At 39.9% G+C, this 27,457-nt stretch overlaps 2 protein-coding genes across 2 annotated transcripts in view; one reads left to right on the top strand and one right to left on the bottom strand.

The window, feature by feature from the left end:
* The first annotated feature begins 12,401 nt into the window (after positions 1-12,401).
* Positions 12,402-19,233, top strand: LOC137284376 (D-dopachrome decarboxylase-like). Its single transcript, XM_067816160.1, has 4 exons — positions 12,402-12,476; positions 14,452-14,592; positions 16,430-16,602; positions 18,948-19,233. Exons 2-4 carry the CDS (start codon positions 14,485-14,487, stop codon positions 19,000-19,002), a joined length of 336 nt encoding a protein of 111 aa, XP_067672261.1. The 5' UTR covers positions 12,402-12,476; positions 14,452-14,484; the 3' UTR covers positions 19,003-19,233.
* A 1,131-nt stretch (positions 19,234-20,364) lies between these two features.
* The window catches only part of LOC137255463 (cell division control protein 45 homolog), a 37,057-nt gene continuing 29,964 nt past the window's right edge, over positions 20,365-27,457 (bottom strand). Inside the window, exons 13-18 of the mRNA XM_067792902.1 lie at positions 26,142-26,197; positions 25,336-25,474; positions 24,882-24,965; positions 24,364-24,482; positions 23,493-23,569; positions 20,365-22,821 (exon numbers count right to left, since the gene is read on the bottom strand). Coding sequence (XP_067649003.1) covers positions 22,754-22,821; positions 23,493-23,569; positions 24,364-24,482; positions 24,882-24,965; positions 25,336-25,474; positions 26,142-26,197 — 543 coding nt within the window. The 3' untranslated portion in view covers positions 20,365-22,753. The remainder of the gene's footprint in view (positions 22,822-23,492; positions 23,570-24,363; positions 24,483-24,881; positions 24,966-25,335; positions 25,475-26,141; positions 26,198-27,457) is intronic.

Raw genomic sequence — 27,457 nt, 5'->3', positions numbered from 1 at the left:
TCAGTTATTGACAAATCAAGAGCTGAAGATGTTCCTGTACCAGGATGTAAATACGTGTCTGTACCATCATTGAATATACATAATTCATTACTTACAATAAAATCCTCTAGAATTTTACCTTTTGTGTTTGTGGTTGCACTCCCCCAGAGTGGGTTGTGGCCATTCAAATCACCCACGAGTGCACATGGTTTTGGTAGTTCATCATAGAGAGATTGAAGATCAGCCAAAAGGAGAGTCGATGATGGCGGAATGTACGATGAACACAGAGTAAGTGTAATGTTCAAAGTAAGGCGCACTGCAACTGCTTGGAGATTTGTTTTGAGCATCACAGGGCTGTGGATAACGCCATGTCTTACAAGAATGGAGGATCCACCAGTGGCTTTATCACCTGGGGGAGAATAACAATGATATGTGTTGAACTGACGTAAGTTTATAGAATCTGTTTGCCTCAGATACGTTTCTTGTAAACAGATCGCAGATGGTTGAATATCCTGGTCTAGTAGATGAAGTTCATGAATGTTATTTTTAAGGCCTCTGCAGTTCCACTGTAGAATGGTTGAAGAAACTATTTTTTCGGAAGATTTATTGGGGACCTACCCCTTGCCTTTCTAGAGGGCGACAAGCGATGTGCCCTGTGGGGGATGTTTTCGGACACATCCATGTCCTCCAACGATCCATATTTGTTGAACAGCTGGATTTTATTTGTTGAACCTTTCGAGGCTCTGCCACTCTGACATTTTTGTGAAGATACATTTCTTGATTTCACTGGCTGCTTTGCAATGTCTTTCACATTTGGTTCAGAATCAAATTTAGAATGTGACTGGGATTTAGATGCCTTAGATATAGATGCATCCTGAATACGGGATGGCTCTGGAAGTACTTCCGCAGTCTGAGTGGATATTTCGGGTGACAGAATCTGAGGGGAATCGGTATTTATCCATGTCTAGTGAGTATGACAGCTTATAGACATTTTGGTTATTTTGGCTGTATCAGATGGTGACCGAGATACGGAAGCATACGTTTCCTTGAGTTCAGATTTTTGGACTTGTTTTGTGGCTTCAGCAAAACTAATGTCTTGTGTAAATTTTATTTTGTTGATTTCCATTTGCTGTTTCCAAATGGGACACTCCTTTGAGAAAGATGAGTGATTTCCTTCACAATTGGTACATTTTTTTAAAGTGCTGGTGCAGTCATCCGTCGTGTGAGTTTTCTCACTACAGTGAGCACATGTAACCGATGATTTACATGTATTGACACCATGGCCGTATCTTTGGCATCTAAAGCATCTTAAAGGATTGGGAATGTAAGTATCCACATTGATTTTACAGTAGCCAGCCTTTATTGATTTTGGAGCAATCGGACACGAAAAGGAAAACAGGTATGTGTTTGTTTGTACGGTTTCATTATTTCTACGACTTTGGAATCGCTTAACATAAGTGACTCCTTGATCCTTCATTTCTGACACGATATCAAATTCTGTCATGTCAGCAAACAAGTGGTCACGGTCTCGCACTATTCCTTTACTGGTGTTCAAGGTTCTGTGTGCTGAGACCAACACGGGAATGTTCACAAACGATTCAATCGCCATCAGGTTCGTGGCTTGCTGCCGTTTACTGCATTCAACAAGTAAAGCACCTGAACGCAAGCGTCTGATGTTTTTTACTTCACCTGCAATTCCTTGTATTCCCTTAGATACCGCAAAAGGGTTCAGTTTCAATGGTGTCTTATCCAGAGTCTCAATTACGGCAAAGCGCGGCCAGTTGTCAATTGATTTAGTGGATCTGTGTGCAGTATTATCAGAATCAATGTCAAGTGGACGTTTTGTCTTTTTGGTAGGGGTTTGGTATTCCAAAGAAGTATTTACACAAGACATTAGTTTTGCTGAAGCCACAAAACAAGTCCAAAAATCTGAACTCAAGGAAACGTATGCTTCCGTATCTCGGTCACCATCTGATACAGCCAAAATAACCAAAATGTCTATAAGCTGTCAAACTCACTAGACATGGATAAATACCGATTCCCCTCAGATTCTGTCACCCGAAATATCCACTCAGACTGCGGAAGTACTTCCAGAGCCATCCCGTATTCAGGATGCATCTATATCTAAGGCATCTAAATCCCAGTCACATTCTAAATTTGATTCTGAACCAAATGTGAAAGACATTGCAAAGCAGCCAGTGAAATCAAGAAATGTATCTTCACAAAAATGTCAGAGTGGCAGAGCCTCGAAGGGTTCAACAAATAAAATCCAGCTGTTCAACAAATATGGATCGTTGGAGGACATGGATGTGTCCGAAAACATCCCCCACAGGGCACATCGCTTGTCGCCCTCTAGAAAGGCAAGGGGTAGGTCCCCAATAAATCTTCCGAAAAAATAGTTTCTTCAACCATTCTACAGTGGAACTGCAGAGGCCTTAAAAATAACATTCATGAACTTCATCTACTAGACCAGGATATTCAACCATCTGCGATCTGTTTACAAGAAACGTATCTGAGGCAAACAGATTCTATAAACTTACGTCAGTTCAACACATATCATTGTTATTCTCCCCCAGGTGATAAAGCCACTGGTGGATCCTCCATTCTTGTAAGACATGGCGTTATCCACAGCCCTGTGATGCTCAAAACAAATCTCCAAGCAGTTGCAGTGCGCCTTACTTTGAACATTACACTTACTCTGTGTTCATTGTACATTCCGCCATCATCGACTCTCCTTTTGGCTGATCTTCAATCTCTCTATGATGAACTACCAAAACCATGTGCACTCGTGGGTGATTTGAATGGCCACAACCCACTCTGGGGGAGTGCAACCACAAACACAAAAGGTAAAATTCTAGAGGATTTTATTGTAAGTAATGAATTATGTATATTCAATGATGGTACAGACACGTATTTACATCCTGGTACAGGAACATCTTCAGCTCTTGATTTGTCAATAACTGACTCCAACGTACTAAATGAATTTGAATGGTCAGTCCACGATGATTTTTGTGGAAGTGACCATTTTCCTACTTTTTTGAAATCTGTAACTCCATCTGATGTTCCTCCATGTTCAAGATGGAATTTTAAAAAGGCTAACTGGCATTTATATGAGAAATTGTGTCTTGACAAACTTAAACCTGAACTTTTTATTGATGTTCCTGATGCTATCAAATGTTTTTCTGATGAACTGAATTACATAGCTGATGACTGTATGCCAAAGTCCTCTGCAGTTCCACATATCCGGAAACCATGGTTTAACCATGAATGCAAACAAGCTAGGAAGGCAAGGAAAAAAGCAGAACATTATTTCCGTCGCCATCCTATGGTGCTCAATTTAAATAAATTTAAAATTTTAAATGCTAAAGCACGGCGTACATTTAAACAGAGTAAACGCCAATCTTGGCAAAATTATGTATCCAAAATAAATTCTCGGACACCCATGTCCAAGGTATGGAACATGGTGCAGAAAATTAAAGGTAAAGGTACTAAATCTGCTGTCCATCATCTTAAACATGGAGATCAATTACTTACTGATAAATCAGATATTGCTAATAAACTGGGCGAAACTCTCGCTAAACATTCTTCCTCTTCTAATTATACACCTAAATTTCAGCAATATCAAAAACAGCAAGAAAAGAAAATTATTAATTTCAATTCTGATAATGGGGAAGATTATAATGAAACATTTTCTATTCATGAGCTCCATACTGCTCTTGATCAAGCTCATGACACTGCTACAGGAGCTGATAACATACACTATCAACTCTTGAAGCATTTACCAGAATCCTGTTTAGAGACGCTCTTATCAATTTTTGATGATATTTGGACTTCCGGGAAATTCCTTCTTCATGGCGTGATGCTATAGTAGTACCAATACCTAAACCTGGACGTGATCATACGGATCCATCCAGTTATCGTCCGATTTCATTAACTAGCTGTGTTTGCAAGACCATGGAACGCATGATAAATAATCGACTTGTTTGGTACTTGGAAACAAATAACCTTATCACAGATATACAATGTGGTTTCCGTAAAAACAGAAGTACCATTGATCACTTAGTGCGTTTAGAATCATTTGTGAAAAACGCGCTGATCAATAAACAACATGCTGTGTCTATCTTTTTTGATCTTGAGAAGGCATATGACACAACCAGGAAGTATGGCATTCTGAGAGATTTACATGATTTTGGTTTGCGAGGTCGTTTGCCTGAATTCATAGCCAAATTTTTAAATAACAGACAATTTCAAGTCCGTGTGGGTTCTACCCTGTCTGACCATTACAATCAGGACCAGGGTGTTCCACAAGGCAGTATTTTGTCTGTCACACTTTTTAGTATAAAGATAAACAGTTTATCGAAGCTTTTAAGCGATTCAATTGATGGATCGTTATTTGTGGATGATTTTAATATTTCTTGTCGTGGTAAAAATATGCATACCATTGAACGGCAATTGCAGTTGTGTTTAAACAAGATTAATAAATGGTGTCTTGAAAACGGCTTTAAATTTTCTAAATCGAAAACTAACTGCATACATTTTTGTCGTAAATATAAACCACATAAAGACCCTGAACTATCTCTTGATGGCACGCCAATTAAAGTTGTTAAGGAAGCTAAGTTCTTGGGTCTAATCTTTGATTCACAGTTAACCTTTTTACCCCATATTAAATCCCTTAAAACTAAATGCCTGAAAGCACTTGACTTATTGAAAGTGGTTTCAAATTGTAAATGGGGAGGGGATCAAGCTACCCTTCTCCATCTATATCGATCTCTCGTGCGTTCTAAACTTGATTATGGCTCCATCGTCTATGGTGGAGCTTCGCCTGTTGACAGTCTCTATGTTGAGGCTGATGAACCATCTCTTGAGCAGCGCCGTATAAAGTTAGCTTTACAGTACACTACTAAATTATACTCTAATGAATCTAACCCTGCATATAATTGTGTTTTCAATCCCCTTTATGAGGAATTATACAACAAAAAGTCTTCTCTTGTCCCGCCACTAGGACATAGAATTAAAACCTTTCTTTCTGCTGCCGGCATTGAGCTGGAAAACATAGCTCCCTCCCGTCTTCTTTCTTCTCCTCCCTGGCAGTTGGTCAGGCCCCAAGTGGACCTAACATTGACCACATTTAAGAAATCAGAAACCAATGAATTACAATTCAAACAAGAATATAATCAATTAAAACATAAATATAGCAATTATAAATCCTTATTTACAGATGGGTCCAAGGACGGTGGCGCAGTGGCTTGTGCCACTGTCGTTGGATCCAGAACAATATCTTCTAGATTACCAGACAATAGTTCTATTTTTACAGCTGAAGCTAATGCCATATTAACAGCCCTCAAATATATTCAAAGACACCCGAAACGTAAACAGTATATAATATATTCCGACTCTCTTTCGTGCCTTCAGGCTATTAAAAATATGTCTTGTAAACATCCACTTTTAATTGAAATTATTGAATTGTATAATGATCTTGCAACTGGCCAATACGACATCGTCTTCTGTTGGTTACCCAGCCATGTAGGGATCTCTGGTAACACATTGGCTGACCTTGCTGCTAAAGCAGCACTCAACAAATCTGTGACACCACTGCCTATTCCTTACAGTGATTACAAAGCTAGCATTAGAACTTACATCCGTGATCTGATGCAGAAGAAGTGGGACACCCAAGTAGGTATAAATAAATTGCATGAAATCAAACCATATATTGGTTACACCTACTTGGGTTGTCAATCCAGATTTGAAGAGGTTATTTTAAGACAATGTCGTATTGGCCATACACGATATACTCATGTATACTTGTTAAAAGGTGAGGATCCTCCGTTTTGTATCCCTTGTGATGAGAGAATCACGGTCAAGCATATCCTGCTTGACTGCATTGAATTCTCCATCACAAGGGATAAATATTTCAATGTCAAAACTGTCAAGGATCTTTTTAACACTGTTAATTCTCATTTAATCATTGGTTTTTTAAAAGAAATTGATTTCTTGGTTGAATTATGATTAGTATGTGCTGTAAATAGATGTATTTTAATGATTGGTAGTTTATATTAGTAACTTGAATTGTTAGTGGCTGTACCCTCAAGGGAGGTTGAAGTATTGTAAAATTATTGTCCTCCTGAGAGGGTACGTAAGTCCAAAAACATTCACAGTAAATTTAAATCTACCAGGTTTTTAATTGTAGTATTCTTGTTGTTTTAATTTTGGCTAACCTTTCGTACAATCGCCAGCAGCTGAGGGGATGATGTAAATCCAACTAGGGTCCATGTAGGTAGCAAAGGTACTGTAAGTCCCCATGGTCCCTAGTGTGGTGATTTACCTTCAGTTGTTGGCGATCTATAGTCTGTTTTTATATTGTATTGTCTAAATAGTGCTATTAGTTTTAACTTTCCATACTAGTTTTAATTACAATTGTTTTACTGTCCTTCGTTGACAGATCTTTACAATATGCACATATTTCATTTAAGTGTTCATTCAAGTGTTCTCGTCACGATATGGCTGAGATATTGCCGACGTGACGTTAAATTCTAACTCACTCACTCACTCACTCATGAAAATGTAAATGTTCCATAACAGATGTCTTAAATGGCAGAAGGGTAGATTGAGAATATTTGTAAACAATGGGTATATTTGATATTGTGTCGCCAGGCATGGGTAAAGTAAAGTAAAGTAAAGTAAAGTAAAGTAAAGTAAAGTAAAGTAAAGTAAAGTAAAGTAAAGTAAAGTAAAGTAAAGTAAAGTAAAGTAAAGTAATTTAGGAAATCCATGTTAAATTTATTGATGGGTGGTGCCTGTAGAGCAATAAAGAAATTGATGAACTGGTCTCCAAAACGGCCGTATGTAGGTCACGGCACTACTTCCGGAGACTCGCTGTTTAGTACTTCCGGTGACAAACACCATTTCATACCTTTTCCAACAGGCTCGTGGATGTCATTTGACAGGGAACCCATAATCCTTTCCGGAGTAACTAATTCCGATCTAACCATTAACAAATCATGCAACTATTACAGGTGTGACAGCCAAGTGTGGTTGTATACTTGATTCGGTCCAATAAAGTCATACTTGGCGGTAGCGCAATTTGTCACCAGAATTGTTCTTTGAATGTACACTTGTCTCGTATCGGCTGTAAGCTGGGGTTCGTCTCGTACATCGCAAGCTGGTACGTGCAAAGGAAGCCGGGAACCAGCTTACGGCCTGAAAAAGCTCTGGACACTTACTCCACTTACGTGGACACGTACAGGCCCTATGGATTGTAGATACTGAAAATATACCGGAACCCAAACAGCACACTAAAACACACTAACTACAGATGAGTCGAAACAGAAGCATTAGATTTTGGTGTGTGCGTGTGTACGTGTGTGTTTGTGTCTGTGTGGGTGTGCGTGTGCGTGTGCGTGTGCGTGTGTGTGGGTGTGTGTTGGGGGATTTGGGGAGAGGGTATTCAGAAAGAATGTAACAGTCCTTCAACACTGAAACATTACTATTAGAATCTTCAAACATGACTAACACAAACATGACTGGCCGTTAAATATTTTATGGGCAGGATGGGCACTTACGTTGTGAAAACAGTCTAGGGGTCATTCAAATTGTACCTGTTTCCCCATAGAAAAACATCATCAAACACTCATATCCAGGCGCGCGCGCGCGCACGCACACGCACACACGCGCCCGCGCACAGTTCAGATGATAAGACAAAATCTAAAACTGCTCGTTGCAAAGACCCATACATGATATTGGGGTCGAATACTGCTTTTAAAAATAAAAATCGTTGTCTATTTAACATTGTCATCTACAGGCGTTATCTCCCTTGTCATGTGCTATCTCCCTTTATCAAGGACAATTCCATTTGTTTTCATTTGGGATAGCAGTGTTGACCGTGTGCCATCATTTATAGTTTTATTTCAAAATGGCGTCGATAGCACATAATCCAGGATGGAGAGCACAAGACGTGCATCTACATTTTAAGGAACGGTATGTACATATAAACCTCAGATGTCATCATTGCATCGTTTGGGAGATTTTTTTTCGCGGGTAAACCTCCTTTCAGGGTCATATAGAATATCCCTAGGACATCCTATACAATACTCCAAAGTTGGACCTGAGTGTAGATTTGCACTGAATGAATTCTTCCAACATCAACAAGTGTTCAAGTGTTTGAAATCAACTGAATAATGTCGTCAAAGATCAAATTGACACTACAACTGTTTTCCTCTGGATACTAGCCGTATCTGTCAGATCATGAAAAGAAGAAGTATTCTGTAATTACATAGATTTTACTACCGCTTCGGTTACTGTGTCGTCTTTGCTTGATCATCTAATTGTCTATCATTGGTGGTTTATTTGACCGATTTTGCCATCTTTTCCTTCGATTTATTTGACAGATATAATATTCTCCCTCGGTTTTCCCCTCGCCCCCATTTTTACATTTTCAACCCAAACCTCCGGCTCGTGTTATATCCTTTACATAAACTGAAGCATCCAGTTCACGGAGGGTACGTTACAGGGAATACGTCGGACTTTCTGTTTGACAAGTTTTAGATGAGCCAGCGCAGTGAACGCGTTTGTGACAAGCAGGCGGGGCAAGTAATCAATACCGCTACTGTTTAACACGTGGCTCGTAGAGCGATTTAGTTCAGCAAGACACCATCACGACGCAGTCTGCACAAGGAGATTGAACTTTTTGGAAGGTTCTGAAGGCCGTTCCCATATATGCAAATTGGGGTCATTTGTCAGGTCGTGGCTCATCTAATACTTTGCAAGCAGTACGTTTGCACAACTAGGGTCCATGTGATCTTGACAAAAGATATTTGGCTCTCTTGGGTTTGGCTCTCTTGGGGTGCCATCTTCATATTCTAGCACAGGCTATAGCCCGTTTGGCTCAAAAGCGTACCGATGAATTGCAACTAGAAAACTAATAAGCAGAAAATACTCACTGAAACGCTGATCATAATCGAAACACCATACCATGTCTGTATACCATGTCTGTGAGGCTTTTTTTTGTAAAGATTATAAAGTTGTCTAAAATACTACTATTAAAATATCGACACAGTTCACTATTTGTTACGAGGCAGGAATTCAAAGAAAGGAACAGCCAGGTGTGTGAGAGAGAATAGCGATGGCAGAGCACAGGTAATTGAATCAGTTACTTTGTCGGCACTTGTGCACATGCACCTGACTGTCCTCTTTCTCGGACATTGTCATCCATGGACGGGCATTGTCATCCATGGACGGGCAGTATCATCCATGGACGGGCATTGTCATCCATACAAATGAAGTGTGAACTCGCTCGTTGTACCAGACAATGACAATACCATGGCACATTGTATGATCCGTCGTGCCCCATTCTGTGTAAAAAATATTATATTTATTAGCACACACTTACATTACGACCGGACTGACTTCTCGGGACGTCCTCGACTGCAGTTTGTTCTGTTAAGCTACTGCAGGATGTTTTCCGTTAATGCAGAAGCGGTACTATAATAAGATCAGAGGTTAGATGTTGATATCAATGTAACAACCGTCAATCTGATTGTGGATTCTGGGTCGTGAAACGTTATATTTGAGATTACACTTTCTCAGTAAAGTACAGATTCTGGTGCTTTTGCCACTATGTTGTAGGGTATGCGTTAATGGGTGTTTCTGTCGAATCTGAGTTTCATGTTTTTTCGGCATCAAACCCTTTGATTTCATGCATGTTGTAAATACCCACTGAAACATAGGTCTCTCTTAACCTTAGACAAATACATAGGGAACGAGAGTCCGTTCAACGTTAAAGTAGTAATATGGGGATCACGATGATTTAATGATTCTGAAAGTTAAATGTGAGGGAGAGAGTAAATTGTTCTATCAGAATTGACAGTTTTAGTGATTTCTGAAACCTCAATCATGTCAACATTATTATACCGTATTTCTATCATATTTTCAGTCGTCCGTTTTATTTTTTATTTCTCTATTATAATAGGCTGTGAATTTATGGCTATTTATTAACAGCAGCAAAACTGAGTTCATCACAGTTCAATAACTGTTGTGTATGAGAAGAGAAGGATCACTTCAATGTCAGCATAGATTTGTGTTTGAGCGTGAAAAGCAACAGAAGAATGCTAACCATACATAAATAGGGGATACACGCCGTATTTCCTCCGTCACTGGTGATTTGGTGGGATATATAGCCAGGGCCTAGATTTTCGAAACTCTCTTCGCGCTAAGATAGTCGTAAGTGCCATGCATTAGCATTATGCTACGACTATCTTAGCGCTAAGAGAGCTTCGAAAATCTAGGCCCACGTGAGTAAACTAGTCGAACTGGTGGGATTTCGAGACCAGCGTGGGGCACTCGAGTATGTTAGTTTGTGTTTCAGCCTAAGTAAACTTAGCCTGTTACGGTCCTACACTGAGTCTAACAAAAAACCTAGTAGAAAGCCGCGTCAGGCAATCTTTGAGCGACCTATGACCGCCCAAGCAAATGCTAGACGGTCGAATGGATTGGACCAATCACACAACAGCTGTTGTTAAAGGTTCGGTGGGACTTACGAAATTCCCTGGTCACTGACATTGTTCTCTCAACAAACCAAAATCCATATTAAACACACTAGTCAAAACATTGGCTACACAACTGCCCAGTTTGCTGTTGACTGGGTTCCGTCCTATTGCGCAACGCAATGCAATAACCAGTTCATTGTTTTAGACTAATTCATTTAACTGGATACATTAATATTGATCAGTATGATTTAATAAATCTGTGACACACTACGTTCCTTCTAATCCTTGCAAACACGTCCCGTAGCGAGGTCTGTCGTGGAAATCGTGGAAATCTCAAAACGAGTCTAGAAACATTTGGCGGTCTGGTACGGAACTGATATTATATTAATCTCATTGTGCGTTACAGAGCTACACTGAGTAAACGTGAAAAGAACATAGTAGGTGTAACGAGTAAGCCAGATGCATTGTGAATCATGTTACAACCTCATCAAACAGGGACAGTCTGTGACGTCTCAGCAAAGGTCATGCTGCCTACGCCTCGTCATAAAATATGGCAGTACGGTGTTATTAAAGTTTAAAATCAAAATTCGTTTGTATAAACCATTTTCCTGTGAAACAAGAAATTGGAATTTCGTGTAACCAGGGTTGTTGATGTCTGTTTTCACTTTCACACGAAAATATTCGGATCGGGCAAAAAATAGATCAATGTCTGAAAATGTTCATGAGACTCATATTTCGGTACGGTATTTGACCTGCAGTATATACACGTTGGGGTTTCTGTTGACATGATTACCATTAGGTAATATTTGTGCAAGCTGACATCCTTGAATATTGCCAAACAGGTATTTTCAGTTTGCTCACTGTTGCGGTGTGCTCCATGTGCATCACCCGTAAGCGATCGAACGGAAATAGCATTCGGAATCGTTCGGGTACCAACCTTTTCGAAGAAAAAGTTCAAAAGATATGTGCGAATGTCAGCTTTCGCCATTCGGTAAGCTGTGCTTTGATTGGACAATGTCAGAGGTTGCCCGATTCGGCCTACGTTTGTTAGTCTCAGTATAGGAGTGTAACGAATAATGCTGAAACTAAGTGTACTTAGACTGTTTGTGTTTGTGACAAAAAACGTTGTTCATTTGTTGGGCCTATAATATGATATTCCCACAGAATGTAACAGAATATTAAGTGGCCGTGGATGCCAGGTTTAAGGTGCTGCAATTCGCTGTTCAGAGTTTCGTCCTTTGGGTAATTCCGAAACAAAGTATCGAGTTTGCCTGTATTTCTTTGTTTATTGACATCATGTCTGTGCTCCAAGGATTCACCAAAGTGGTAGCCTCGTGAGAAATCACCTCCGGCTTTCCGCCCACATAAGCTGACATGCCGGGACATAACAACAACATAACGCACAAAACCGCGTTAAACAATATTCAATCATTCAGTCACTCACACTTACACCAACACACACGCACAGTTGGGTCTGAGTGTACATCCTAGTTTATTTCTGTTTTATTGCAGATATTACATGACACGTCAAGATCCGGTGTGAAAACGTGTTCAGCAACCCATGCTTGCCACAAAGGGTGACTCTGCCGTAAGAGCTGACTTACGGGATCGGCTGATCAGGCTCGATGACCTGGTTGACACATGCCATCGGTTCCCAACTGCGCAGACCAATGCTCCGCCTGGTGATCACTGGGTTGTCTGGTCCAGACTCGATTATTTACAGATCGCCGTCATATTGTTGTAATATTGCTGACTGCGGCCTAAAACTAAACTCACTCTCTCACTTATCACAGATATTGCACAAACATGTCTGTAAACACCGAAATGAGGGTGCAAATGAGGACAACAACGCCCACTGACATGCAGCACAGGTGACCCGCATGCATAAACAAGGAGATATCAACGGTGAGCTCTCGCAGCTCTCGCGCAACGTGCGTTATCAAATATCTGACCGTTGTCATGTTCACCAGTCTGTCGTCGACCTTTTCAGACCGATCCAGGGACTGAACACTACAGGTAGGAGACGAATGGGAGGATGCATTCATTGAATTGTACTTAGTTATATTGACAGGCATGACCATAGATCTAACGAAAATGGTGAATTTGGGAATGTATTCGTTGGCTTGAGATTAAATCGGAGATCTAAAGATCACTAACCTTACACCAGCTTCCAAAATGTACCTTAACCTTATGTTAGTACATCGTGAGGTTCAATCCTACAGGGGCTGTTTAAGAAGGGGAAATTGAAAAGGGGTATTATTTTGAAAGCTGTATCTGTTGTGAATATTGACTGTTGTATGTTGCTTCTTGAGGCCATGACAAGGCAGTATTTCGTGGGTAGTGATGCAAGTATTCCACTGCGGTGATAATATGCATAGCTGGCGAGGGTAGCTGTAGCTGATTACGGGCTTGTGTTGTTTTTTTTCTGTTTTTTTTTATTTAGTGCCTGTTGTTTAAAGCTGTGTTCTGTTGTACCTTCGGTGGGGATTTTCAGATAGCTGTCAATGGAGATTTGATATAGATTGTTCTCTCACAGACTGCAATGAATGTTTTAAATAAATGCTTGCTGATTCACTGACCTTGATTCACTGACCTTGATCCGTTCATTCACTTATTCATCCTTCAATCGTCTGTCTCTGTTTGTTTGGGGTGTTTTTGCTATTGTGTGAGTGCGCGTGTGTGAGCGTGTGCGAGAAAGAGTGAGTGCCTTTTCGTTTGGTGTAACCCCACTCTCACCCAGCGTTCAAAATACTAGTAACCGCCGACCCGGTGGCCCAGCGGAGGTTGTCATTATGTCGGTCCGGCAGTTTCAGATAACTTCAGGCCCTTGTGGCCTTAAGCAAATTACTTGTCTTCCTTGCAGCGAGAATCTTTCAACTGTTTTTTCCCTTTATTAAAGTTCGCGAGTGATCCATGATTCATTATGTTGCGATAACTTAGTTTCACTTCATGCCATTTCAGCGCTTTGCGCAAAGGACTATCTTTAACCAGTTTTTAACAAATAATAACATCTCACGGCGCCATAGGGTTTGCTAACTGATTTTGTAGAAACAGTGTGAAACTGTGTACAGGGTCGTCTGTTTTGCTCTTATTGGTTTGACAAAATGTGCCTGCATATTTTATGCACAACTTGTAGATTTCAAAGCCTGCAGTCGCCAGCAATCCTCGATGGCCAACTGGCAAATTAAAGTATTGCAAACATTGCTTTCACCCCAAACCTCCACACATCCAAGAGAAAACAAGAGAAAGAGACAACAGACGATTGTTGTTTACTAGACTTTTCTGCCCTGACAATGGAAAGTGAAAGTAACCTAAGACGGGAAATATGGCTAATTGCCGGTTGAAACAATGTTCGACTTTATTTCAGTTCGACTGCTTGTTGTTTGCATTTCGTGTTCAGTGTTACAAAGGTTTTTTTGGTTATTCCTGCTCGTGTATTCTTAAAATTGACGATCTTTTATCAATGTTCCACCGAAGTATTACCAGTAAAACAGTTTCTCATGCCCCGGAGAACATCTGCCTAATCGCTATCACATTGTTATTAATCTTCTCTTAAAATATCATATCATTATATCATACCATTTCTTTACCTACGAGGTCGAAAATATCGGGGTTCATATTATTCTTACGAAGCACAAATGAAATATCACTATGTCATGGTGACGTGACGTCATGCAGCGGCTGCTGGGAGCCAGTCTTTTTGAAAGAAAGTTTTGGATTTCTTTTCCTCAGTTGGGCCACTTCGGCAATAAATAGAATATTATAATCACGCCCATATCAAACTATGTTTACGACACTTGTGCCTAAATATCGGCACATCCTTCGCTCTCGCTGGAGAAATGCCAACATTTAGGCACTCGTGTCGTAGACATGGTATGACATGGGCACTCGTAAAATATCCCGTATGTAGTTTGGCAGCACACATGAACACTGAGACACTTTATACATTCGCTATATATATATAGCTATATTTGACAACATTGCGTTGCAGGTTTTTTGGCAACTGCTTTTCCCTGACGTCATCATGCCGATGTGTGTGTTGTACACCAACCTGAAGGACTCCGACATCCCCCCACAACTGGAGACCAGACTCGCAGAGCTGATTGCTAAAGTCCTGGACAGGCCCATGGAGGTACGACATAGGTTCACGAACTAGAATCGATGGTCGTGTTCTGTTTTATAGCAGGACTGCAACCAATATGTGTAATATGGAAGCCATATCTTTTTGCAGTTTATGGTTGAAAGTCGAACGAAATAATGGAAATTTACTGCTTTGTTGAACTTTTGCACGTGCGATGAAGCCCTTTGTGTCAAAACTGTAGTAAGGAAGTACGTATGTCGTTACTTAAAACCAGAACTACCTCTAAATTTCAGAGAGGTCAAGTAGCATACTTTCTGTTATATTCCACAAAGGTTGACACAATATCCGTGCAAGGAACCGAACCCGATTTATTGGTATGTCAAGAGATCGCTTTACCATGGCTACCCAATATTCTGTACGGTCTGATCGGGCGGTTGCGAAATTACCTGCTGTAAATCTTCAAAGGATTCACCTTCAACACCATAACACATTATCTCATCTGGACAGTAGAGTAGCCTAGTGGTTAAAGTGTTCGTTCATCACGCTGAAGACCGTGGTTCGATTACCCACATGGGCACAATGTATGAAGCTCATTTCTGGCGCCGCCGTCCGTAGTATTGCTTGAATATTGCTAAAACTAAACTCACTCACTGATTATCTCCACAGAGGAAACGAAAGCATGAACGAATCGAGTTCCACATCTACTGTATTGTATATGTGGGCATATTTTACAACCTATCAATGTTTGGTATCGACGATAGTCATTCGAAAGCTCGCAAACAGCGAAGATCAATGCTAATTTGACCGGCACATAGTTCTGTCAGAGCATTATTGAACGAGTAATTGGACATCGTGCAATAGTGACAAATACATGTCGCAGAGTGAAAGCTAAGTAAACAACAACGCTGCTTGGTGTAGGATTCCTACTTTTTGTCAGCACTCTGTAAATGGTGTATATAGAGACACAGGAACATCGATCACATTCATCCCTATTTGGGTTAATGGTCATAAGCGACTGTCACCATGGTTACATCGTCCTGTCACAATTAGATAATTCCAGGACAAATATTTCCATGTGATTTTATAACAAGGAAAAGTGTTCATCCAGAGGAAACATTAACCGTTAACCTACTAACTCAGAATTACCCGTCCCTCGGTAATAAGAATGATGTGTCAAGGAACTTCATCTGGACGTTGAATGTTGGTGGTGTCCTTACGCGGGCTAAAGAGACTTGATCCAATATTTGGAACCATTACTGATCTTTGGACACCAACTATACTGTTAACAACAGCTCGACGGTTATATTTCATGCTTAAACTTAAAACAAATTCAACAACCTTTGGGGGTGGGGGTGGGGGTGGGGGGGAGGGGTGGTGGTGGTTTGCGTAGGACTAAACGCGTGGCGATCTGTTTTAGAATTGATCTTCAGCAACCACCACTTGACGTAAGAGGCGACTAACGGGATCGAGTGGTAGGTTCAATGGTTCGTTGACACGTCATCCAAATTCCGTAGATCGATGAAATGCGTAGGTGTTCTCCAAAACTAAACTCTAGCTGTCATCCCTCAGTATACTGCAGGTGTTCTCCCACAATAAACGGTATGTGTTCCTCCCACAATAAACTTAAGGTGTCATTCCGCAATAAACTGTAGGTGTCCTCCCACAATAAACTGAAGGTGTCCTCCCATAACATGCTGTAGGGGTGTCCTTGCTACAGCTTTACGTCATGTTGCCGTCACGGTAGACCCATAAGTCTCAGAGGCCGGAAGTCGATCTGCAGAATTGCGCCCCTTTGATGTGTCAGTATCCGTAGATATGGATTTCGGGCTGTCATTTTTGTCAGCATCATATGCATGTATTCGTTGTATGCGTGGTTGATGTGTTCCAGTATCTGAACGTGGTGGTCCTGCCAGGAATGCGGCAGTTCCGTCTGCATAACACCGACCCTGCCTGCTTCCTCCAGATCACCTGCATCGACGCCTTCGACAAGGACAGGAACCCGACCTACACACCCCCAATACTGGACTTCCTGAAGACCAACCTCAAGCTTCAGGCTGAAAGGTCAGTGGTTATTCATCACTATCTTTGATCTTGTCTGACCATAATATCACTTTGTTAAAGGAGGACTCGCATCCTCATAGGCCCATGTATTGCTTAGAAACAAACTTACTTAAGGCTTAGTTTATTTTCGGAAGCAACACCAGATTCAACTTAAATATCGCATTGTCATAGCGCCAAATGTAACGGTCTGACATTTGAATAAAAAAAGAAAACTCAATGAATTCGGTGATATGTAAAATATTTTACACGAAGTTTATAGAGTGTTTCGGTGTAATCAAAGGGTAAAATAAATGCCTTCTACAATCTACTTGTGTAATATTCTGACATAATTGTGTGCGTGTTATTTTTACGTATAATCTTATGTCATATTAGTTGACAGGTTATCAACAAGTGTTTGAATATCAGAAAGGAGAAATCTCTGTGTCCACTCACTCATAGTAACCGAACCGCTTTGAGCGGAATTCCTAACCTATAAAGGCAAGGGAAAACTTCACACACTAAATCCCAGGGCCTAGATTTTGGAAGCTATCTTATCTTTGAGATAATCGTAAGTACCAAACATTTACTTACGACTATCTTAGCGCTAAGAGAGCTTCGAAAATCTAGGTTCAGGTGGGGAATCGAACCTGGGCCTCAGGTAACCCTGTATAAACAATCCATAACAAGACCCTCAAAATCACCAGAGTCGGAAATACACACTTAAAGTCAGTGTATGAAATAAGCCCAAACCCTTATGACACCAGTGATGAATTGCGCAAGAGTACAAGGAACCTCAAAATGTTACCAAACCAAAACTGATTTAACCAAACCAGACACCAAGATATGGTGAATTTACTCAGATGTATGGAACACCAAAACTTTTTACCAAATCATCAATCTGGCTAGCTGTGAATTTTGACCGGCGCAGAAGTCTAGCACGTCTCGGGCGGTCGGACGGGTCTGATTTCATACACTGAACACAAAGACTTGCTACTCCTTAGAGTCAAGTCATTTGCGTTTTATATATTAAAGAGGTTGGATACCGTGGTTTGTGCGCATACCGTGTGCGACGGGATGTGGCACTATGAACGAGTATTTCTGTTAAACAGCTATTTCCCTTTATCTTGCTTCTAATCACACTTTACGATATTTTGGCCACACAAGCATTAATCCTTAGGTAAAATTGGGCAAGAGTTATCTCCCCTTCCTAAATTTAATTTGGGTGCTGTTTTTATTGGATATAATGTTGATACCGTCTGGTCATACATTTTTTATTATTCTTGAATATTAATCTTGTGATGAGTGATCAATTCATTTTATAAAATATTATTTTATTGAGTTATTATAAACATCTCTTTTTCACTGAAGAATTAATACGTTTATTAAAAATTCCTGAATTTTAGAAGTTAATTAATGTGTGAAATACTACGTACTGCCCTGAAATTATATTTTCCTGCATTATTTCATTTCAATACTGAAACATGTATGAAAAAATACATACTGAATAAAACAACAAAACAATTTACTTATAAGAGAACTTTTATTATTAACATGTATATATTGACATCTTACTTTTTACAGACGGTGTCACAAGGGGGTGTCACTTGTCTTACAAATACCGTGGTGACTTGCTATTGTTATTACATAATTAGATTTAGGAGACATTTTCTACAAAATGATACCAAATTTTACGGAATACTGTAAGGGACATTCTCGCGATCTCGCATTCTCGCCATATCGACCTTTGGAAACTAGCCAAAAATGCCAAAAAGTGCGAGATCGCGAGAATGTCCCTTACAGTATTCCGTACTATAGCAAGACACCATTTAAAAAACTATCAATACACAACCACACTCGGATGAACTGTTGTTTTGTGCCACACTCTGAACCCTAACAGTTGTCCTGACCCGGTAGATCATAACAAACTCGACATGAGTGAAGGCAAAATAAATGTTCGCGTCTTGTAAGCATGGGAACAATCGGGACTGAATGGTATTGTCAAACATATATTGTTCTGAAGCAAACACATGTGCTCTTTTTGCTGTCATTGACATCTCTTGAAGATGTTGCACGTCAGTATCAACATAAACAAATTGTTACGTTTTATGGAATACTGTAAGGGACATTCTCGCGATCTCGAACTTTTTGGCTTTTTTTTTGGCTAGTTTCCAAAGGTCGATATGGCGAGATCGCGAGAATGTCCCTTACAGTATTCCATACTATAGAGAAACAAGTGTGTTTCAACGTGACAAATTTCACAACACCTGGAAAGACTTCGTGATGCCAAAACTTCACAACTTTCGACCCGGTGCGTCCAGTATTAACACCATGAAGGTCATTTGGTAACAAAGACGTGTTTGTTTCAGAATCGTCATCCAGTACCTGCCCGCGGAACCGCATATGTTCGGCCTAGCGTCCTAGTACAGCACCGGATTAATAGTTGCCATGACAACGCTATTTAAAATAGCAATATCGAAGGTATAAATTGTTTTAGTAGTGGTACCAGTTGTGTCCTTGCAAGTCGCATCGAGTGAACAGTTGTAATGACAACGTTGTTGTAGAGCTGACCCTGAGACATTAGTCAACCATTTTTCTCTGAATAAATTCACTGACCTGTAACGAAACTGTGCAATAAAATGAATACGCTAATGATTCTGTGAATTATTGCAATATTCGACCAGCAAACGTCAGGAGAAACGGGGTTTGACGTCACACTTAAGATTATTTCGCTCATATGACGACGTGCATGCGTGTGCATGTCTGGCTACTTGTACTAGCCCAGACGTCAGCTGGTCTGGCGCCAGACAGTGACCAACACGTACCATATTTTGACGTGTTTTTCGTATGACGCGAACGGAAAACAAACGTCAGTGAAATATGCTCAGACTAAATGGGATTTTATGTTCAGTTCAACACTTTTCAACATTTTGCTTTGAAAATTGGCTTTTGGCATTCAAAACTACTGTACTTACACAGTCGTACGTGCAGATGTGTGTGTGTGCGTGCGTGCGTTCGTGTTTGTGTGCATGTGAACGTCTGCTTGTACAATGCTACAGACTTACGTGGCTGCCATGACAATCGAGCCAGAGACATTCCTCTCTCTGGTAGACGTTTTGTCCGCTTACCACCAAGTGGACAACCTTTCTCCTTGTGGGTCCTTGAAGGTCAGTAACCCATTCTTGTCTTAAGTGTCGACTAACCTGTAAATAGATTTTCGAAGCTCTCTTAGCGCTAAGATAGTCGTAAGTTAATGTTGATGTGAGGCACTTACGACTATCTTAGCATTAAGAGAGCTTCGAAAATCTAGGCCCAGGGCCGTAGGAAGCCATTTTGTCCATTGGACAGTTGTGAATCAGGACGGATAATCAACTGTAGATTATATTGGGTTAGCATCACACTGTTCACAAACATACTGCTTGACAAGTATTAGATGAGCCACGACTTGACAAATGGCCCCAATTTGCATATATGGGAACGCCCTCCATTACATTCCATTTGAAACAGGGAAACAGATTGTCGTCTAAATATTGGATTTCCTCGTGGGAATCGTGTCGTGATAGGGTTTTGCTGAAATAAATCGCTCTACGATACAAATGTTAAACAACAGCGGTATTGATTTCACGCCACGGTCAGCATATATTGCACGTGCTTAATCGCCAATCTACCTGTAGCATCCAGATTACTTGCCCCGCCTGCTTGTCACAAACGTGTTCACTGCCCTGGCTCATAAACGAGTAGACTAGATTGCCTATATCGAATAATATACAAATCAAAACCTAAATAATATCTGTACAGTTTTATTATGTCACATATACACTGTATACAATCACTGACACACGATGGAAAAAAAATATTTAAATAACATTCATCATTTTACCATTCCTTTCTACAGCAATTCCATGTTTCTTCGGAATAGGCAAACAACTTCATTCAGATCATGACAATTCACAACAGTGGGTTCTAATATATTACAAAAACGTTCAGGACAACCCTGTTCTTCCATACAATAGTAATATGACAGACCTGAGCGGTCCTACAGTTATTTATGCACTATGAATGATACACATACGCACATACTTGAGTTATGTCCACTTCAAGGACAGACATCAAGATGATGATAGTTGTTTGTCTCAAGTACCAAGCATAAACTGAAACATTAATTCTGAATAGCCATTTTGGAAACAGTTTGAACCTGCTATCCAACAATATACAAGAATGTATACTGAAAAGCAAAAAGAAAGATCTTAACATAGGAAATGACATTTAAGTATCAATAGAGTATTTTAACCTAAAAATATACACCCAGTTTGGCAAAAACAGGAATTGTGGTCCTATAGTCAATAAAGTATATTTTGAGATTGAGGTTAGAAAAGATTTTGTTTGTGGAAAGGGAAGTGTTTGCACAAACACCATTGAAATCAAGATGCATGTGCATCATGCATGCGTTCATACATGAACTGCTGGGTTGAATGGCAATCGTTCACTTGTTTTCTGAACACAGCAGCCATGGCTAGGGTATCAAGAGATCAATGACAATCCACTGGACATCTACACAATCTCCAGTGACATTTCTTTTGCCGTTTTGAAAATAAATGTCATGTGTACAGTACCATTTCTTTTAGGATGAGTGTGATGAACATTCAGAGATTAAAAAAACCCATAACATTTTTTTTTCTTTTTTTTTGTGCATTTGATTCAAACTACTACTCTTTTCAGAATCATCTTAAAAACACACAAAAATCCACCATTATATTTTGCAGCAAAATTGTTCACCGCATTAAATAAAAAACAGGTTTTCTTCAAATAAATTCTCAGCTGTCCACCTCATACTGGAGATCTTTGACAATGCATAAAGGAAATTAAATGTTTTTTGGGCACATTCTTTCGACGAGAGCAGTAGGGTTTTCTTAAAAAATTTCTTATAGAAAAAAGTGACGAGGGAGGAACACATTTTTTTTTCTCTCAGAAATACAGATAGGGAAGTTTAGCACGTGTTAATTAGTTGTAGATTCAGTCACACTCATTCTTACAGACACTCATTCTTATAGTGGACAAGTGGCTGGTCGGGACGCAGCAAAGTCGAATCATTTTTTTCAAATGGCAATAAATGATGATGCACAGATGTCTCAGAAATATTTCATTTTTTTATTTAATCTGAGGAAATATATTATCCACAATTTACATATGTACAAGAAAAGGATGTTTTGAGTAACATGTGTTTTGTGTACAGATAGAATAGATACAAGACAAAGCATAGCACTAGAAAGGGGGACAAAACAAACATATTTACACAGTCATTACTAAAGCACATTTTTTAACAATATTGGGGAAACATTTCATCAGGGGGGCACCAGAAATCCATCACAAGTCTTAAGTTTGGTGAGCAAATGCTTTAAGAACCAGACTAGCTCACCACCACTGATTGATTGATTGATTGATTGATTGACTGATTGATTGATTGATTGATTGATTGATTGATTGATTGATTGATTGATTGATTGATTGATTGAGTGAGTGAGTGAGGTTTTATGTTATTCTTAGCAATGTTCCAGCTATATCACGGCATCAGACACCAAACCATGGTCAAACCACTGGGCATAGTCACCACAAATAAATGATGAGAAACACATATTTCTAACAGTTGTTAAAAGAAGTTGTGAAGTCTTTATCAATAAATAAATGTGATGGAACTTTCAACATTATTCCATTTACACAGTTTTGTAGCTTTTGAGGACAGCTTGGACGATCTTCATTCAATTCACCCAGTCTTACTGTGAAAACCAGGATAGGTAGACAGATTGTTGTTTAATGCCTCTCTCAGCAATATTCCAGCTATATGACAGCATTCTATAAATAAGTCTGGACCACACAATCCAGTGATCAATAGCATACACATTGATCCACCCAATTAGGATACGATAACATGTGTCAACCAAGTAAGGCTGTCTGAGCACCTGATCCCGTTAAACACATCTTACGACAAGCATGGGTTACTGAAGATCTATTCTAACCCAGATTTCACAGGTCTGATTGGATGGAGCCCTTTCCAACAATCTCCAGTAAGGATCATGTGAATAATGCTAGGGTAACAATGCAAACAGGAATTACATAATTGGTATCTGGTGATATAGAATGGTTGAAGAAATAAATAGAAACAGTGCAACCACAGGACTCATGTCTGCAGAAGGTTGAGGAGGGCATCGAAAAACTTGCTCCTGTCTTCTGTCTTCATCTCCATCACTGAAACATAAACAGGAAATTATGCCAACAGATTACAGGGCATCAATTAATTTCAACAGTGGTCTGAGTTTTTGTACGACCAGACCAATGAGGGCTTACTAGGGCTTCAAAAATTTAATCAGCCAAATCCGAGCACAACAAAGGGACATAACTCCACACAGTGAATTCGAAAGAATTCAAAGTAGAAAACCATGCATTCTCATCCAAATATCCTTATAGCATTGCATCACGCCATTGGCGTTAGAGATGTCAACCCAAAATGAAGCTTTTTCTGAAGGGCAAGAAGTAAATTCATGTGAAAAATAGTTGACAAAACCAGTAATGTTCCAGCACAACAAAGATTGCCCAATATAAAAGACAAGATAACAGATATCTTTACACTGAACATAACAACCAATTACAGACCTTACAGCATGAGTAACAGATATATTTACACTATTTGAAATAAAAATTTGACAGTATAGTATCTCGGTTAACTTTATGCACATAAATAATTTCATGACAAATGACACAAAAACTATGCATACTGAAAATGAAAAGTCTAGGCTAAAAACCAGAATGGCAAATTTTTTACTGTTGTCCTCTCTGTATTGTGATTATAAATCTTTCAGTATTGATACAAGAGATACAGAATTCACCTAAACACCTAGATACTTATATGACCTTCCTACCATGTGAGTCAAAATAGTCATGGTGAGTCCGTGAGTTGGTGCTGCTTGCTGCTTGCTCAAAGGCCTTTCCAAAGAAGCTGGAATGAATATGCATTAAACCATTATAACTACTGCAACTAAATCATCTAGGAAGCCTTCACTGAATGTGGGCTGTTGGGAATAAACAGTGAAGAATGAACACACACACATATTATCTGTTGGGTTTGGTCTCAGCCTGCTCAAAACTGGATTAGACACATGTTATGTTGCATCACTTTGCACCTATGTTGTTCCACTGGGCATCACAACTCCTTTTCAACAGACAATTTACACAATTAGCACTATTTTATAGATAATATTTTTGCAATTGTGTGTATTAAAAACCAGCATAAACTAATATCGGATCACCATTACATGTTGAGGAGAACTGTGTATGAACATTGATGTTTGCCATTATGTCATAACTGAAGATATCAGTCTTTCTTCACTGCCTCATTGATTTCTTTTAATCAAAGTTGTCTAATAAATTGAGTAATTATTCACAAATTCACCAAATTGATTGATTTCAATCAAAGTATTTTTATAAACTGTGTAAATATTTATGTTCATGACACTCATGAAACACAGTTCACCAAACTGTTGTTTGAGTTCACGTAACCATGAGCTTTACCCTTACTGGTGAACACAGTTCAGCAGCAGCCTTAAACACCCTCAAAATATTTTGAGCTAACTGAAAACACCCCATCTGTACACCCTAACAACTTCCATATTAGCCAATCCATATATATATCTCCAAACTGATAAATGAACAGGTTCAAACGGCAGTCGTTAATTTCTAACTTCATAGTTGCCTCCTGCCGAATCAACCATCGACATATTGACATAGACTCACTTCTTCCTCTCATCATCCAGCTCGAGCGGAGGGATGCCGATCACCAGTGTCGTCCCCTGCTCTGTGTTGAGGGGGGCACCCAGCACTAGGGGCAGTGTCCTCGCCTTCTTACTGCGACTCTGTCAACAGTAACATCACTTGAGATACATGTCTGGGATTTTAAACAAATCAACAGGGGAAGGTGAATTTGGAAAAACAGTAAACTATTTTGTAACTTTTCTGATAATTATATCTTGTAATGTTAAAATGCTGAGATCAGAAATCTTTCATCTTACAAGTCATTAACATACAAGTCACATTTGCAAGATAAATTAATGGTTATAATAGTAATATCAGGTGTTGGGCCATTAGTAACTAACATTTACTGATATATGTTGGACTTTTAGAATGTCCCTTGTATTTTCACTCGCTCACTCACTCAGTTACAATGTAATGAACCCACAAAAAGCGGAAGCTAATTCTAAACTAAAAAGCTTCAAACCAGTTATTTTATGTCTTTATGAAAACAGTATTCTCACCACTGAGCAGTGGGCTTCAAGTGTGAACCGAGCCAGTCGGATCAGGCAGTTGACTTTGGAGAAAAACTTTACATCTGCAGTTCCCTGAAACACGATGATACAGATCAAAGTTAGTTATTTAACATGTACTTCAGTGTCAGCCTCCTTGGTAAAAAACTGTTTTAAGCAAATAAAAATGTTAAAAATCTACCAAGAGTGGGGAACACATCAGTTATATAATCAATAGTGATGACTAACCTCTTGTATAGGGGACTAGAGGAAGGGTCTGACTGTTCCCTCACCTCCAGTATAAGGGTGTACAGGAAGCGTCTGACTATCTACTCACCTGCAGTATAAGGGTGTACAGGAAGGTTATGACTCTACTCACCTCCTGAATAAGGGTGTACAGGAAAGGTCTGACTGTCTACTACCTCCTGTATAACGGTGTAGAGGAACGGTCTGACTGTCTACTCACCTCCTGTATAAGGGCGTAGAGGAAGGGTCCAGCAGAGATGACCTGATGCATGTCCAGGAATGTCTGGACCTGAGTGACCACAGCCTTCAGCTGGCGTTTAGCCAATTCAAGTCCCTTCTCTAAAGCAGCGACATTTGACCTGAAACATATGAAACCGTGATCAGAAGCAGGACAGCAGTGTTAATAACAGTAGGTTGTTGAGTTGTGGAAGGAAAATACAACATTTAAATAACTTGGCAAATATACCTCTTGGCCAGACAAACCAGGAGTTGATATAATGAACAATCAACACTCTTGGGGTTCTACAATATGTGCTTAAGTATGTCACAAAGTCTGACCACCTGGTTCACTATGTTGATTTGTTCATTAAGATGACTGTGGATACATTTTATCCCATAGCAGTAATCATTTAGAATGAATAGGGTTTGTGACGTAAGTCTAGAACATGAGCTATATGTAGAGGCTGTAACATAACATAAGGCTGTACCATAACATGGGGTGTAACACGAGGCTGTACCATAACCTGGGGTGTAACACAACTTTGGTTGTAACATAGCATGGGGTGTAACACGAGGCTGTAACATAACATGGGGTGTAACATGAGGTTGTAACATAACATGGGGTGTAACACAAGGCTGTACCATAACATGAGGTGTAACATAACTTTGTGTGTAACACAGGAGTGTAACATAACGTGGGATGTAACATAACAAGAGGTGTAGCACAAGGTTGTAATAAACCCTCAGAGGTCATTCTCTGATTAATATTCACACTAGCTACATGAAGATATACACATAGATGCGTACCTTGTTAGAATATCAACTGCATCAAGGAAACAATCGTTGGGAGTCTTGCCTTTCTCCTACAACAAAACAACATCTTCTGTAACAGTCTTTATCAGCTATGGATAAATTATAAAATGTCATCAGTAGGTGGCTTCATTATTAAGCCATCACTTTTACACATAATAATCTCTCAAACAAGAAGTAAAGAGGAACCTAAAACAAAATTTCAGGTGTCAAAAGTAGAAAATAATTCACATAATATAAAAAGGGGTTATCCTCATTTTGGAGTGAGTGAGTGAGTGAGTTAAGTTTTATGCAGCTTCTAACAACATTCCAGCAATATCACACAGATTCACAGAGGGGAACACCAGAAATGGGCTTCACACAATGCACCAATGTGGGAATCAGCATAATGAGTCAAAGCTGAGCCATTAGTCTACCCCATCACCACTTCCTCATGCTGGGAATATTTAGGCGAGCAATTACTCTACCCCATCACCACTTCCTCTTGTTCGGAATATTTAGGCGAGCCATTACTCTACCCCATCACCACTTCCTCATGTTCGGAATATTTAGGCGAGCCATTAGCCTTCCCCATCACCACTTCCTCATGTTCGGAATATTTAGGCGAGCCATTAGCCTACCCCATCACCACTTCCTCATGCTCGGAATATTTAGGCGAGCCACTACCCTAACTTCCTCATGTTGGGAATAGTTAGGTGAGCCTTTAGCCTACCCCATCACCCCTTCCTCATGCTGGGAATATTTAGGTAAAAGAGCTTGTTCAAATGTCTCCGTTCATCAAGCAGAGAATGGGTACCAATCGGGAAAATACATAGGACTAACTTCCCTACCTTCCTCATGTTGGGAATATTTAGGCGAGCCATTAGACTACCCCATCACCTCTTCCTCATGTTGGGAATATTTAGGCGAGCCATTAGCCTACCCCATCACCACTTCCTCATGCTGGGAATATTTAGGCGAGCCATTAGCCTAAACCATCACTCCTTCCTCATGTTCAGAATATTTAGGCGAGCCATTAGCCTTCCCCATCACCCACCACTTCCTCATGTTGGGAATATTTAGGCGAGCCATTAGCCTACCCCATCACCACTTCCTCATGCTGGGAATATTTAGGCGAGGCATTAGCCTTCCACATCACCACTTCCTCATGTTCGGAATATTTAGGCCAGCCATTAGCCTACCCCATCACCACTTCCTCATGTTGGGAATATTTAGGCCAGCCATTAGCCTACCCCATCACCGCTTCCTCATGTTCGGAATATTTAGGCGAGCCATTAGCCTACCTCATCACCACTTCCTCATGTTGGTAATAT

The sequence above is a fragment of the Haliotis asinina genome, chromosome 1 (assembly GCF_037392515.1).
Source record: "Haliotis asinina isolate JCU_RB_2024 chromosome 1, JCU_Hal_asi_v2, whole genome shotgun sequence".
NCBI lineage: Eukaryota > Metazoa > Mollusca > Gastropoda > Lepetellida > Haliotidae > Haliotis > Haliotis asinina.
The sequence above is the reverse complement of the archived record's forward strand: the minus strand, read 5'-3'. Positions and strand labels throughout refer to the sequence as shown.

What these genes read in the sequence shown, in the direction of transcription:
- LOC137284376 (XM_067816160.1), top strand. Translation starts at nt 14,485, where the DNA reads ATGCCGATGTGTGTGTTGTACACCAACCTGAAGGACTCCGACATCCCC. An exon ending in TCCTGGACAGGCCCATGGAG is followed by an intron (nt 14,593 to 16,429) that starts GTACGACATAGG and finishes GATGTGTTCCAG; the next exon opens with TATCTGAACGTGGTGGTCCT. An exon ending in CTCAAGCTTCAGGCTGAAAG is followed by an intron (nt 16,603 to 18,947) that starts GTCAGTGGTTAT and finishes TGTTTGTTTCAG; the next exon opens with AATCGTCATCCAGTACCTGC.